Genomic DNA, 16,663 nt, shown 5'->3' on the forward strand with positions numbered 1-16,663 from the left:
CTCGCTCGTGTTCGGCTCGTTTACACCCCTACACTAATGAATGTTTGATAATTAAATATTCAAGTATTGGAAATGTGATTATGTAAATGATAGACAGTTAAAAAATATATAGTAATTAATAGGTTTTTTAAACTCTTTGTGAAGTGATCATATCAACTAATACTTAATTGAATAAATTTGTGACCAATGACTGCTAATGTATATTCAAATACACAACAACATATGTAAAACCCATTAACCAACAAAGTTAGCTCGTGCTGGGATTCGTGTCAGGTCTATCCAAGCACCAGCTCGGTAAAACTAAGCATAATGGTTATGACATTCACTGAACAGCCAAGATTCTCACTAGCTCGTAGCTTGGTTAGGAAGACTGAGGAGCTCGCCCAATAACTAACTCAAGCACAGCTAATAACTCGGTCATTTACCTGTCTACTTCTAGCTTAGCATTTCATATAATTACAAAATGCGCCACAATTCTATATACTTATATTTTTTATTAGTATATTCTTTTTAATCATATATTATAATCAAAAGTATCTCATATTTATAAATAGATGGTCAAAAGTTGGGAATATGGACGCAATAAGAAACCATACTAAAGAATCATAGTTAGGACTTTCACCCGCTTTTTCTATTTCTTTTCTCATATTCTCTAATTCATAGATACTATAACCTAGATAGTGTGTTCACAAGTCCAAATAGCCCCATTTGTGATTAACAAATCAGCTATAAATGATTTGCTTCTAATGTAGTGTTTCTAATGCAACTAATGTAATAAGTAATATGTAATATAGACGACGACAACAACAACAACAACAACAAAGCCTTAATCCAATAAGATTATTTTTACAATTGAGAAAAATGCGGCTTTAGTTAATAAATAAAAGCAATTTATTGTAAAAAAAGACACCCATATAATCATATATCAAATAACTTTATAATTGAGTATTAAATGAGTGAATCATCAAGCTTTAATCGAGCTTCTTAATGAGTTTATTTTTGAGCTATGATAATAGTATTGATCATTATAAATTGAATATCAAGCTTTCCAAATTTATTCCTTTATCAATCGATTAGTTATATGTAATTCAATCATATTCAATTTCTTAATTAAAAGATAATGAACAAGCTCAAATCAAGCCAAGCCATGAGAAGCTTTTCTCACAAGCTTCAATATCTTCCCCATTGGTTTATTCCAAGATTCGACATCCTGCACCAGTTCCCTAAAGCCACAATTTTAAATTTGTGGATGAGAGATAAGAGCCCCTCTTCTGTGATTCTAGTTTAAAGAAGAAAGCCTACAAATTTTATCATTGGAATTTTAGCTATAAGAAAAGAGGGTAAAAATTTCATAACGAAATCATGTCATATTTAATCAAAACAAACTATGAGACTGATTTTGAAAAAGAATGTCAAGTCAAGCTTGGATTTTATATATAAAAAAAAACTTTAGGGGGTGGCAGTTCATGGATACATAGCCAAAGGTGAGGTGTTTGGTGCCACAAGCATCCATTATAATAGGATCACCTTGTCTATTTGGGACACCTTTCTGTCAGCTTTACATTTCAAACCGCCATCATAATTTTGTTAGGGAAACTATTTTCTAACAGCTAGCTAAAAATTTATGTGGTGGGAAGTTATTTTTTACAACAAAAATTGTTCAAGTGTGGTGAACGTAAAAAAATTTTTATATTAATTTTTAGTATAATTCTCACAATAACTTTCTAAAAAGTTGCTTCCTCACCTTAATTTTACAACCATCTTTGCAAAAAATTATAGCCGCCCCAAACACAAGCTTAATGTTATCGCACTGATTTAGATGTTCTGCCAAAATTTGCTTCTATTTATTATTTCAATGATCATGAAGTTTGGATTTTTATTTAGCTAGCGCCAAGTGCCATAGCAGTATACATTATTCATGAAATATTGTTAGAAATAGGATATAGTAATAAATGAAAACCAAACGGGAAAAAGGAAAATATAGCTCAGGTTTTCTCTTAATTACCAGTTTCTCCGTCCCCCTTTACCCAGTTATCCTTGGAGCTCCGGCAAGGCTCTAAGTAGCCGCATTTGCTTTGTATTAATCTTGCCAGGCAAGGATGTATCAGCTGACATCATGAACCTCCAAATCTGTGAAACCATCCACACCAACACCAAATATTAGTCCCGAGCTAACCTGGAAGAAGGAAATTTCAAGTAAACTTCGGATACAGCAATGAATGGATTTATATTATGGCAGCTTATCAAAATAAACATGACATAACAGCATTTAGATAGCATCAAAATCATGAATTAATGGAGCACTAAAAATTGAGAAAGTGAGAGACTGGGCACCAGGTATCACCATGGAAACTCTATGTGAAAACAGTAGGTTTAAGTTCTTTTTACAAAGCTGACTTTATTAGCTCTTATGAGTGAATCACGTAAACAAATTTTGTATCAAGTGAATAAGAGGGAATAACTTAGCTACATCTTTAACTAATAGGTACCAGTGACACATAACCAACAGAATAAAAGATGGTGATCCCAAAATTGAAGGAGTTAGGCATAAGAACTAGAGTGGAAAATGTTAGAAAGAGGAAAAAAGATGATGGGAATATTGCATGCATACCACACAATACTTGTGTATTTACATATCTAGCACTCAAAAGTTCTATATTCACAGTTTCAACACCTTGGTGTCATAAACCTATGCACAAAAACCTGCATTTCTATTAAAAAAAAAAATAGTGATGGTGGAATTTTTGATGTGATCTTAAAGATTTCAGTGATATGAATGTTTAGCTGTTAGGTATGTATATAAAATTACAAAATCTATTTTGTGGCATTGATCATACAAAATAAATATGAACGTTTAATGTAAATATGAATTGATCATCACATCAAAAATGCCTAACTTCTAATTTAATGTAATTTAAAATAAATATAAAATACAAAATCAACATTGTTTATATAAACCACCAAAGTTGTAAATATGAATTTATTTTAAATAGTGATGATGCAAGTTATTTTGTATATACATATTTACAAAATACAAAATCATTTGTGATGTGATGATATGTATGTAAACATGAATGTTTGTTAAACCTTCAGATTTGTAATTTAAAAAGAATTTAATTAGATGAATTAAATTTTAAAATCATTACATTAATTAAGTCGATTTTTAGGCCAAAGAGTTAAATTTCATTGCTCGTTAACAAACTGATAAAAAATATTTGAAATCACTTGTTTTATGTTTACAGAAATAGGAAATACAGGTGCAAAGATCAACAATGAATCAATCTTATAAACAGAAAGAAGAATGAAGCAGCAATTGAAGAAAAGAACAAAGATTCAAACATAGCATTAGCGGTACAAGTAGAAAAAAATGAAGAATTATCACTACGTGACAATCATGAGATAAATGATTTCTCATATGAAGAGTCATATATCGCATTTGATGAATTGATTAAAGAGTTACAAAAATAGATAAAGAGGCATATTGGCTCTAAAAACAAATCATAATCCTTAAATTGTCTCATTAATTTTTAAAAGATTAAGAATATTGATGATTTACATGATAAATAAGATTTAAGCTCTATGGTTGCATATGAAGATGAAAACAATTGGGCGGAGAATAGTGGCATAGCCACTATGTTTTAACATTATAACAACTTTGGTGGTTTCTCTATCCATATAATATATGATGCTAAGTTAAGAGGCAAAACATATCAAAACACTCCTTATCGGATGTGAAACTAAGGCAATCTTGATCACCTATCAATTGGAACTGCATAGGGCATGAAGGAAAAAACAATGTGTTACTTTTTTTGCACTGCCTTATCTTCCCTTTTTATTTGGTAAACCCCCAAAGTAATCTCAATAACTAGACTCGACTTCATAAAAAGTCAATTGCAAGGACTAAAATTATGATGAAGAGCCAAAAGAAGAATTAAATTTACAACTTTCAAAAAATAAGGAAGAACTCTTTTGCAAAAGTTTTAATATGTCTGACGGCCAATATATACTTGTCAAAATTTCAAGTAGCTGCCTTCTTCTCTCACGTCACAAAGCTAGCTTTGTAAACCTCGTTAAGTGTTGATTCAACTACAGCAAACCTCGAAATATCTGTCAAACTCGCTAAGATCTCATAGATATCCTTTCATCTTTCATGTCTTGCATCCAAAGAACAAAACTCAACCACTTCCATGTTCACCTCCATAACACTACAACCATGCAACTTTCCAACATCCATTCTTCCCAACACCTTCTTCAGTCTTCCATCTTCCAACATTGCCATAAATATATTTGATAGCACAACAAAATTGGCATCAACCGCAGGCACGAGCCTCGTGAGTCAACTCATAGCTATCTCCGCCAGATAAATATATCGTCATGCCCGACACACACCAAGCAGAACATGCCAAATAACATCATCGGGCTCCATTGGCATCTCCTTCACAAAGCAAATGGCCTCATTAAGCAAGCCAACATGACCAAGGAGGTCCAACATGTAGCCATAATGCTTAATCCACAAAGCAATAAAGTAACTTGTTGTCATGGATCTAAAACATCGAAATCCACTCTCAGCAAAACCCATGTAGACACATGCACTCAGGACTCCAATAAATGTTATCTCATCAAGCTTCTCTCCATTATCCCATATACGATCAAACAAGTCTAATGCCCCAAATCCATTTGATGCATCGCCGAACCACTGATCATTGAATTCCAAGTAATGCCGTCTCTCCTTTCCATTGTAGAGAACACATCAATTGCACTGTTGATGCAGCCACATTTCACACACATGTCGATGAGCTCATGTTTTATGTAGATCTTCCCATCAAAGCTGTTGCTCTTAGAATACCAATGGATCCATCTCCCCCAATCGAGAACACCAAGATTCGAGCATGATGATAACAAGAGCAAAAGAGTAGCATCATTGGGCATAATCTTTGTTGAAATAAGCATTTGATGGAAAACATTAAAGACATTTAAAAACTTACTGTGTCGAGCATGCCCTCAAATCAGCCCATTCCATTAAAACACATTCTTAACAGGCATGATTGCGAAGAACCTCACACAAGCCCCAATATCTTCCCCATCGGCATCGCCAAACAGGATAGTATTCCAAGATTGGACATCGTGCACTGGCATACTAGCAAAGAACTCCTCCGCGGCGGCCATATCTCCATGTCTATATAAGCCAAAATCATGGTGTCCCATACTATCAAATAATGCTCTTCTGACTGATTAAAAAGATAAAAAAAGCATTTTTCATATCACCAACAACAATATAAGCTCTTATTATCGCAGTCCAAACCACAACATTTGTTTCAGGCAAATCCTCAAACATCTTAAAAGCTAGCCCTGCATCTACCTTGATTGCATACCTTTCAATTAGGGAAGTTCCGACAAATAAGTTTGATCTGAGGCCAGTTCTTAAATCAAAACAGTGAACCTGATCTCCTGCCATAAGGGCAGAGATCAATGAACAAGACTTGATAACAAGAGAAACAATAATGAGGTTAGGTCTTACATCCCTCCTCTTCATTTGAGAGAATGGCAGCAGCGTCTCTCTGTGGAGGCCGGCCTCTGCGTAGCCTTTGAACATGACGTTCCAGAGAACGGTGTCCGGTTGAAGAATTTGATCGAACAGTTGACGGGCGGATTGCAGATTGCTGGATTCAAAGAAGGCAACGGCGGATTTGGGAGCAAAGCGCCGACTTTGGAGGAGCCCATGGATGATCATTTGGGATTGGATTGGAAGAGGTGATCAGTAAATAGGTCTGCATTTGTGGAGGACAGAGAAGAGACTCTGTTCTACAAATCTACGAATTCTGGCCGTCACTAGAGAACTAGAATTTTATAACAGAACTTATATAATAATATCAGTAATACAGCGATTCTGAGTTTAATTGATAAATTTATTGTTATATTTTTTTTAAATTTGGGATTAATTTTTAAAACGGAGCACCCCTAAGTAATTTCTTATTATTAGGAGCTTAAAATAATTTTAAAAATAAAAACTTATCTTAATTATTGAATTAAAATGTTTATAAATTTATAGTTTACATTTCATACATTTTTTAATATTAATTTATTTTATGATATTCATGAAATATATAAAGGTAAACTTTTTTTATTTAATTAAAATTTTGGAGCAGTTTATCTTTTTCTATAGTTTTTAACTATCTATAATCGACATAAATCATTTCTTTTGTCCTAAATAGATATTTAAAAATGAATGAAAACTTAAAACATTTAATAGAAATTGGTGATAAGTAGTTATTATTTATCTTAAAAATTCTAAAGTTAGAAATATACGCTTGGTGGAAGAAATTAAAATAATTAAATCGCATATTTTCTTCAGTAAAAATTTAATGAGAAATATTACGTTTTAAAAAGAAAATAAAAAATTAAAAAAAAAATCTATAAAAGTTCACGGCCTTAGCACCTTGATTAAATTATTTTTATTTTAAAACAAGTAAATATGATATAACTTTTTTAATGTAATATAATTATAATTGAATAAATTACTAATTAGAAAAAAAAACACATGCAATTAAAAAATAATAATAATAATTTTAATTTTACTTAACACTTCAGAAAATGCAAATTAAAAATATTTAAAAATGAACTTTAAATAATAAAAATTAAACTCATAAATATATAAAATACAGAATAATTCATATTACAACCATTATGCTTAGGAAGACTTCTGGTTTCACTTACTGATTACATAGTAAATAAAAATTTAAAAAAGAAAAAGAAAAAGACCAGCGATACAGAGCTTAAAAGTACCAGTGCAATTAGGGTAAGAAATATATATATTTTTTTATTTTTGCATTTATTTTTTTGAATCCATAGGAAGTATAAACAAATAAATAAATGTAAAATAAATTTCTGTTGTAATATTAAGATCTATATTTTTGAATGCAAACATAAGGAAATTAGACCATGTTTTTATATCATAAGACAAATAAAATAATGATAATAATAATTTGAAAAAAGTAAAATAATAATAAACTCTTAAATTCAGAGTACTAATTTAAAAATAAGCTTAATGAGAGAAGGCTAACTCCGCAAAACAACTCTTTGAGCCCATCTTAAAATTTTATTCATCTTAAAATGAATTATATTACATATAAAACAGTGCCATTTTAATCTTTAAAAGATAAAACGTACTTTTTCATGTATAGGTAATGCGACATGTATGTAATAATTGAAGTATTAATTGCTTAGATATGTAAATACATAGCAATCAAGCGGTATGTTTGATATTCTTCCGGAAAAAAAAAAATGGGTTTGTAATCATGTTCGAAGCTTAAAATTTGCTTCATAAGTTTAGTTTTACGACTGGAATTGAACTGAAAACTCGGTAACATAAACTTGGATGACATTACAAGTCAACATAAGCGTATTGACTCAAAAAAAACATATATATATATATATATATATATATATATATAAGGAAATCGGTATTTGGCAGAAGCCCAAATGCCGATTTCTCTTGCGCAAGGCCCCATGGTGAGAGCTCACGGCTTGTGCCTAAATATTCAATGTTTTGAGATATATAATTATTTAACTATGCTAGAATAAAATTTCTCTTTTCAATTTTCAAACTTGTAACTACAAGTTTGTTTTGTGAGTCCTAGTATGTGGATACACGTGCAAGCATAAATAAACACATGATTGACATGAAATATCAAAAATCATTCAAAATAAAACCAATCTTTTACTCATGCCTGCCGAGCTCAACTAATAGAGCCACCATTCAACCAAACTCTATTGGACTTGAGATTGCAACAAATACCTTTGAATCAAACTTTAGTTTTAAGTTTGGATCAGCACGGAATCAGATATTTCAGTCTTAATTCTAGAAACATTTCAATATAGACGTCCATATATGCAAAATAAACCAAATCAAACATATAAAACATACCAGATTTTCTCGGTGTAAGGATGGCTGAATAAACAAAAAAAGATCCATTTTGCTTGCCAAGTAACACCAGCTCCAGCATGAGAAAAAAAATCACCATTAGCGCCACCTCAACATAAAAAGGCTTCATTTTAAGAACACCATGGTGAAGATTTAGCAGAAACCAAAGAGGTCATCATAGTCCATATCAGAGACTTCGCCGTCATGATTATAATAATCAGAGTCACCATAAAGCCAGTCATGATATGAATCAAAATCAAATGCTAAATCAGTGATCGATTCTTCAGGCCCGTCAAAAACTTCACTAAACTCATAATCTGCAGTAGAGTCATTGGGAAGTCTCAAGTGTTTGACCAATTTGCATTTTTTCTTCAAATTTTCGTCAATCGTAATATTTAAACATCGACGAATATCAATATGTTGAAGATTGGGACAATTGTCGAGTATGGAAAATAACCCGAAAACAACCCAGTATTTGTAAGACTGTTTCCGATAAGCTGAAGACAATGCAGATGTTGCATGTGCGTCGCAATAGCCAAAGCCTCAGCATCAAAATTCCCATCAAAACTCTCATCACAATCACTGTAATAAACATAGTATGGTGTTGTATTAAGTCTGAAGCTCTTCAATTGCGGGCAAGCCAAGCTAACTGATCCAAGTAATTCAGCAGAAATGAAACAAAATGAGATTTCAAGCTCCTCCAACAGAGGAAATTTTCTAACCGCTTGAGCCAATGCCATTGCAGACATATTAAACATGGATATCAAACGAAGGCATCGCAGCTTAGTAGCTCTGCAAAAGTACGTGAAAGATTCAGAATAGTCATTCAGAATTAGAAAAGAAGCGCCACTTAGTAGCTCTGCAAAAGTATATGAGAGATTCAGAATAGGCATTCAGAATTAGAGAAGAAGAGCGCACCATAAGAGCATATGATCCATAGGCTTCTCAATCATAATGATCAATTATAATTCTTTTAGCAATACCTCTATAGAAGAAAACTTGGAGATGGCAAATGACCATCAAACTGTCAATATTTTTAATTAGTGTTTGTTTTGGACAATATGGACACTGAATCGGTCCAGTTCCTGTATTTTCCCATTGCTGCTGTTTGGTTTTTTGCCTTGATACTATCCAATGTTATCTATAGATAGGAGAGGCCTGGCTGAGCTTATGTATTACCTTATCATGAATTAATTTTGTTCTCTATATTCTTCTTCAGTCTCCCTTATGTTTTCATGGTATCAGAGCATTCTACTCCGCACCAATCTCTCCAGTGCATCTCACAGCTCCTCCCTCCCTCGGCAAGCCCTGTCTGTTCAACCTTTCTGTTGAGTTCTTCCCTCAGGTGCAATTTCTCTGGCTTATCTCCCTTCTGTTAGATGTCTTAGCTCCGTTTCTTGTGCTCAAAAACAGTTCGCACATTTTATCTTCCTCAGAGATTTGCTCAGCCTCCTTGATCATTTGATCTATCTCCTCTTGTCTCTGACAGCACTTGTCATCTCCCCTCTCTTGATCGTGTCTACGTGCTTATCTTTTTCAATTACTGAATTCTTTTTGTTGCAGACAAAGGTCCTCTGCTGGTTCCTGGCTTCGAAACTGCCTTTCACCTGTCTGATTCACCCTCTGTAGTTATATGCAAATCTTTTCTTTCTAAATTCTTCAATCTCTCTCTGTATTCTAGTTTCTGATTTCTGATTTACGGTTACAGACATAGGATTTTCTAAACTCTTCTTTCCCTCTCTTTCCATCTGCCTTCTTCATGAGCACTTATTCCAATTTCTCAATTAACATAGAAATGGCCACCAATTCTAGCAACTCTCTTCCCGCTGATCGCCCGATCTCTACCCAACTAAAATTTCTGTTGAGCAACATTAAAAATGTTATCTCTACAGCTCTTACCACTGATAATCATCCCACTTGAAAAGCACAAGTACTGAAATAATTCCGTGCCAACGGGTACGATGAATTTCTTGATGGTTCTTGCTGCTGTCCTAATAAAATCCTCCAACATGATTCAGGACTTAATATACCAAATCCTGATTATAGCAAATGGATTTTTTATGGATCAAAACCGCACTACTGTCATTTACTCCGTAGTTTCCCCATCTATTCTACTACATCTTGTTACGCTTGAAAACTGCGTTGAAATTTGGACCACTATTGAAAGAAAACTCCAATCATCTAATCGATTTCATATTCTTCAACTTCAGAACGAACTTCAGAATGTTTCAAAAGGAGATTGAACCATGCCCAATATCAAATATAAGGTCGACAATCTTGCCACGGCCTGTGTCCTTCTCTCCACTAACGATGTAATTCTTTATACACTTCATGGTTTGTCTTCCACCTATCATGCCTTCAAGACATCTATTTGCACTCACCTCCAACCAATTAGCTTGGATGATCTTTACACTCTTCTATGTAGTGAGGAACTCACCTTAGCTCAAAAAGCCCTCAAAGAAGGTGCTCCTTCTCAAACTACTACAGCGTTGGCTGCTTCTAATCGCAGCAGATACAAGGCACAACCTACCACTTCTTCTAACCGCAATTTCCCAAATTCTGATTCCTACAAGAACCAGTTTGGTTCATCCAAAGGGCAGCCTTCTCAAAACTTTCGGAATCCGTCTAATGTCCGCAAAAACAACAGCACTCGTCAAATCTGTAACAAAGTGGGGCACTCTGCATTTAAATGTTGGCACCGACATGATCATAGCTATCAGCTCACTACTGCCCATATCTTATATTCTACATCCAATTGTGACCAGCAGTTGATCTTAGACAGTGCAGTTGATCTTAGACAGTAGTGCTACTCAACACCTCAACCCCAACTCACATCAGCTTCACAACATTCAAGACTACAAAGGTGACAACTTCATATCCGTTGGAAATGGTCAAATTCCCATTATACATATTGGTCAATAACTGCTTACAACTCTAACTCATAAACTCATGCTTAATATTCATCATGTTCCCAACTTAGCCTATAATCTACTTTTGGTGCATAGACTAACTACTCAAAATTCTTGCAATATAACTTTTAATGCTAACGGTTACTCTATTAAGGATGTGCAGACCAACAACATTCTTCTTGAAGGTCCCTACATTCAAGGTTTGTACCCAATTCAACTTCCTTCACCAGACATCAATAAGTCCTCAAATCTAGCTCTCATATCTGTTCAACATGTTCCAGATCTTTGACACGGGCGGCTCGGACACCCCCACAATCATATTCAGCAATTTCTTGCCTCAAGTCTTCAGCATGTCATTCCAAAAACATCTTGTAATTCATGTAACTTGTCTAAAAACAGGATATTACATTTCTCTTTTTCTTGTACAAGACTACTACACCCTTGCAAATTATTCACTCTGATGTCCATGGTCCTTCCCCCACCTCTCATCAAAATTATAAATATTGTCATTTCTGTTGATTAATTTTCTCGTTTTACTTGGATCTATTTGCTTAAACATAAAGATGATACTTTTACTAAATTTCAGGAATTCAAATGTCTTGTTGAAAATCAACTCAATTCCCGCATAAAAATTCTTAGAACCGATGGTGGAGGCGAATGCTGCAACTTTAAATTTAATACTTTTTATCTCAATTTGGCATTCACCACCAATATACTTGTCTGTATACCCCCGAACAAAACAGCGTTGTCGAACGAAAGCACCAACATCTTATAGAAAAAGTTTGCACACTCTTACATGATGTTCATCTTTGGGCTGACACTTTAGTCACCGTTAATTATCTCATTAATCACTAACTTACCAAAACAATTCAATACAAATTGCCATATGATATATTATTCAATAAACAATCTAGTTATCAACACTTAAAAATATTTGGTTGTCAATGTTTTCCTTGGCTCAAGCTCTATCATAATCATAAACTTAAACTTTTATCCAAAGAATGTTTTTTCTCTGCTACCCTCCCTTCCAAAAAAGGATATAAATGCCTTGATATGTTTGCTAACAAAATTTACATCCCCATCAAGTTATATTAAATGAACGTGTCTTCCCTTTCAAAGAAAATCAATTTTGAACTCATCTCGTACTCAACCCGCCACCTCTATATCTCCCCTCCTACTGGTCTCTTCCACGGCTTTCTCTCCAACTTCCAATTCTCATAGTTGCACATCTCCACTACCCAGGTCTTCTACTACCCCTCCCACTGCTATTGATCTGCATTCATCCTCCGTTTGTGGTACTTCGTCTACTCCTGCCTCTACCGCACTTCCCTTATCTTTGCAACCTGATCCTCCACTTGCACCATTACCTCCTCCTCCCTCACATCCCATGCTCACTAAAGCTTAAACCGTTAGTACTAAACCTCATCACATTCTCAATCTCATTCCTCAAACTACTAATGATCCCACTACTTACTTATGGCTGCTAACTATGAACATTGGTGAAAAGCTGTGTCATCAGAATTTCAAGCTTTAAAAGATCAAGGGACTTGGGAATTGGTAACTCCCACGTCCCATTATAACATTCTTGGTTGCAAGTGGACATTTAATTCAAATGGGTTAGGGCACGATATAAGGCAAGACTTGTGGCTCACGGGTTCAAACAACAAGTAAGCATAGACTATCTTAAAACCTTCAATCTAGTGGCAAAAATTTTTACCATCCGAGTCTTTCTCACCACAGCTACTACCTACCAATGGCAAATTCTACCACTCGATGTATCCAATGCATTTCTTCAAGGTGATCTACATGAGAATGTCTACATGCAGTAACCTCAAGGCTTCCTCAATCAACTTCATCCTCTTTATGTTTGCAAATTAAAAAAAGCTATTTACGGGCTTAAGCAAGCACCACGTCAGTAGCATCACACTCACACTACATATTTGCAGCTTCTATACTTCCAAGTCAGTTCTGTCGATCCATCTCTCTACGGCTATGATTCCACAACAATGTTCATATCTATATTCATCTATATTCTAATTTGTGGACGACATATTAATAACATAAAATGACAATCCTACTATAGATACTATTCTTTGAAGCTTACATAGCAAATTCAAAATGAAAAATTTAGGTCTCATCTCCAAGTTTCTCGGCATACAAGCTACTCCTAACTCCTATGGTCAACATCTCAATCAAGCAAATTATGCTCAACAAATTCTTCATACTTCAGGCATGACTAACTCAAAATCAGTGCAAAATCTCAACAACACCAGGAAGCCCTCTGACCTCTCTGATCATAGGTTCTTTCATGATCCTTCTTCATATAGTAAACTGATTGGGTCTTTGCAATATTTAACACTAACGTGTCATGATATCACGTACTCTATTAATCACTCCAGTTAAACAATGCATCAACCAACTCAATACAACTTTCAATAATTGAAGTGTATCCTTCGATGTTTAAAAGACACTATTTCTCTTGGCCTACCATTTATTTGTGGATCCTTAGAACTTATTGTTTTTGCTGGTTGCTTTTGCTAACACTGATTGGGTTGGTGATCCTATTGATCGGAATTTGACTACTAATTCTTCCATATTTCTTGGATCTACACTTATGTTTTGGACAGTGATAAAGCAAGCCACCATAGCTCGCTCCTCGACTGAAGCTGAACGTAGAGCTTTAGCCATAACAGCGACTGAGATCGTATGACTACAACATCTACTTCAAGACTTTCAAATGAATCTTAATGCTCCAACACCTCACTATTGTGACAAAACCTCTGATGTCGCTCTTGCCAAGAATCTGGTGTTTCATGCCCGCACCAAGCACATAGAGATCGATTGTCACTATATTCGAGAATGCATCAAAAACAAAGTACTTATGGTTCATCACACCAACACCAATGATCAAATTATTGATTTCTTCACCAAATCTATTCCCAATTGAAAGTTCAAGATTCTTGGTGACAAATTGACCATCTTTGACAAAAACCATCAATTTGAAGGGGAATGTTAATGTTTTTTACTCAGTGTTTAGTTCGATCCGTATGGACTGTGAGTCGGTCCGGTTCATGTATTTTCCTATTGTTGTTGTATGGTTTTTTACCTTGCTTTTTGACCTTGCTTCTATCATATGTTATCCATAAATAGAAGAGGCGCACACACACACACACACACACATAGAAAGATAGATAGATAGATTGTTGATATAATGTATTTGGTAGAAGAAAATGTTCATTATTACTCCTATCGCAACAAACAATCTGCTATGTAAATATTTTTTCTGCGCTAAGCAAAGAAGAAATGTAAATACAGTATAAAGCTTCTCATGCATGTATACCACACAAATCATAATTGTGATATGCAATATTTTTTGATGAGTAAAGCAGCTTAAAGCATTAACACAAGTGGCGCCAGTCAAAACTATTTGAGCTTATAAAGAAGATAAATGAATTGAGATGGGCAACCAAGCAAACCACGTGTGTGCACACTTAAAAGTTAATGGTGATTATGTTAAACATATAAAATACAATACGAGACAGAACACCGACAAGGCCCGAATGAAATGATCTACAAATAATGGAAGAATAGATTAAATTAGTTATTAAGTAAAAGAGAGCATGGGATAAAAAAAATAGTGTATAGCCGAATTCCCCCAGATCGAGCCCAAGCTAAAATTTACATTGAACCCAAGCCAGAAACTAAAACTTAATCGACATATCTCCCGCCTACTCAGCTTAAAGCATATGCCAAACACTAGATCGGCCTTTATCAGCTCAACCACTCGACCGCGTCAGCTCAGCAAGCGCCAAGCCAAAGAAAACTAATTGACTAAAAGAATCACTTTCCAATGGGCATCCTATTAGGATACATATCAAGATGCACAATACATGTTTTGTATATTTTTTGTGTTGACTACAATGTAGTGTTTTCTAGAGTCAACCCAAACCTTAAATAGGGAATGAAGGGATTATCAGGGTTGTCATTGGGGAACCACTCCTCTTATACTAAAATTACAGGGCTTAATTTTCTCATATGTTCGTCGTTCTTTCTCTCTTCTCGGGCAGTGTGTGTCCATAGACAATTCAGGCTTTAACAAATAGATATAATAAGATGCAAGCAAGAGTGAGAAAAATTACTGCATAAACAGATTCTATCACTTGGAAATCCTCATATTGCTAAAAGAAGATTGAAAAGGTCATAAAACCATTTCTCAGAAATGGTTATTAACGTAAATTCAGAACTGTCAACACTTTTCATACAAAAAGAAACAATCAAAGTAGCTGACAATATTACTTGAAATCTCATTAGTCAAGAAAATGAAAGATTGTCTCTCGTAGCTATCGAACTGCCGACAACATAGACCTTCCAGAAAGAAAGGTAAAAGCAATAGTATAAAATCAGTTAAAACTAAACTGACAGCTCATAAAGTAAGATAGCATGAAGTAGAAGTGGTTCCTTTCCAATTACAATTGTAACTGCAACTGCTCAACTATCTTGTCACCAAACATCCATTTCACTTTGAAAATTTAGGATTGAATCCACTAATATTAGAGTGGTACTGAAAATTATTGTAGTTTCAATCTCAGGGACTCAAAGACCCAAGTAGAGTAGATCGTCCAGTTAGAGTGATTGCGCAGTGGAATTACCAACATGAAGCACGAACTTCAAAATAATGTCTTAGCGGAGAGTTAAAAATAAATAAATAAAACAATGCATACTCCTTCCCAATTGCTGAATGATTAGAGATTTTTCCTAACCTAAACCATATACGGATGTTAACTTCTGAAGTTGAGAGAGACAAAAAATCAAGAGAGTGAACTTGAAGCATATAATTTGAAACCAGCGAAGAACATAAATAGCAGTATAAAATAAATATGACCTGTCAGCGATATAGCCAAAGATTTCATCCTTCAGGCTCGCAAAGCCCTCTAAATGGAACTTCTCCAAAGATCCTTCGCTTCTGTCCGCGGCTAACATTACCAATGATTCCAAGTGAGTAGGGTCCATGCGCTCGTCCGGCATCGCCACCACGATGTGCCTCCAAAGCTCCGGCTCGTGCGATAACTGTCTCCACGGCCTGCACACAAACTGTGCTGACCTTAGGATCTCGACCGCTGCAATCTTCTTGAATATTACAGAAAGGACATCACGTGGAAGCTCTGCCCAGTTCCTCTGCTCCGCCCTGCTTGTTAACTCGCTGTCTTCTTCTTCTTCTTCTTCTTCTTCTTCTTCTTCTTCTTCTTCTTCTTCTTCTTCTTCTTCTTCTTCTTCTTCTTCTTCTTCTTCTTCTTCTTCTTCTTCTTCTTCTTCTTCTGCAGAGTCCGTGCTTTCGTAAAGCCTGCTAAATACAGTACGAATATCCTCCTCCGCGTTATCCCACAGTTTCCAGGCCTTGAAGATATTAGATCTTGGGGAAGAAGACTCTATTCGCGCATCTGGGCACTCCTTAACGAGATGACCCATTGCCCCACATCCATAACAAGGCCCGAGCCTACGGCAACAGCCATCACTTTTACAGTCCGTCGCCATATGACCTACCTCGCCGCAGCGGTAGCAAGCACCATCAAAGTACCGACGACCCTTGACGTAGGCCCCGCCAGGCCCAGTGACGCTGACGGCCCTTCTGCGGCCATCATCGCCCACGGAGACAACAAATTCGACGGCCTCGCCACCAGAAAGCGAGCGGAAACCCATCGCTTTGATCGAGGAATAGTGAACGAAGAGGTTCTCGCCGCCGTCCTCCGGCGTAATGAAGCCATATCCCCTCGGGACATCGAACCACGCCACAGTGCCCTTCACGGGATCATATTCCCCCGCCATAAACCTACAA

At 35.4% G+C, this 16,663-nt stretch overlaps 2 protein-coding genes across 7 annotated transcripts; both read right to left on the reverse strand.

The window, feature by feature from the left end:
• Window positions 1-1,787: 1,787 nt before the first annotated feature.
• Window positions 1,788-5,945, reverse strand: LOC110039570 (pentatricopeptide repeat-containing protein At3g49710-like). 6 transcript variants are annotated; one of them, XR_002295538.1, is made up of 4 exons: window positions 5,519-5,945; window positions 5,373-5,448; window positions 4,986-5,176; window positions 1,788-2,176 (listed from the first exon to the last, which is right to left on the reverse strand). XR_002295538.1 is itself a non-coding variant. In XM_020744680.1 (4 exons), the coding sequence occupies exons 1-3, from the start codon at window positions 5,729-5,731 to the stop codon at window positions 5,020-5,022; spliced, it is 438 nt and encodes a 145-aa protein (XP_020600339.1). In that variant the 5' UTR covers window positions 5,732-5,945; the 3' UTR covers window positions 1,788-2,130; window positions 4,986-5,019. The 6 variants fall into 6 exon arrangements, 3 of the variants coding, with proteins under 3 accessions (XP_020600339.1, XP_020600338.1, XP_020600340.1); XM_020744680.1 differs by having other exon boundaries at window positions 1,788-2,130; window positions 5,373-5,440; XM_020744679.1 differs by having other exon boundaries at window positions 5,373-5,440.
• Window positions 5,946-7,754: 1,809 nt separating this feature from the next.
• Window positions 7,755-16,619, reverse strand: LOC110039567 (F-box protein SKIP19-like). Its single transcript, XM_020744676.1, is given in 4 exon segments — window positions 7,755-8,380; window positions 8,383-8,713; window positions 15,713-16,032; window positions 16,099-16,619. Coding segments are annotated over 4 exon segments (1,386 nt in total). The 5' UTR covers window positions 16,528-16,619; the 3' UTR covers window positions 7,755-8,074.
• Window positions 16,620-16,663: the final 44 nt, after the last annotated feature.

This window comes from Phalaenopsis equestris, unplaced genomic scaffold (assembly GCF_001263595.1).
Source record: "Phalaenopsis equestris unplaced genomic scaffold, ASM126359v1 Scaffold000002, whole genome shotgun sequence".
Taxonomy (NCBI): Eukaryota; Viridiplantae; Streptophyta; class Magnoliopsida; order Asparagales; family Orchidaceae; genus Phalaenopsis; species Phalaenopsis equestris.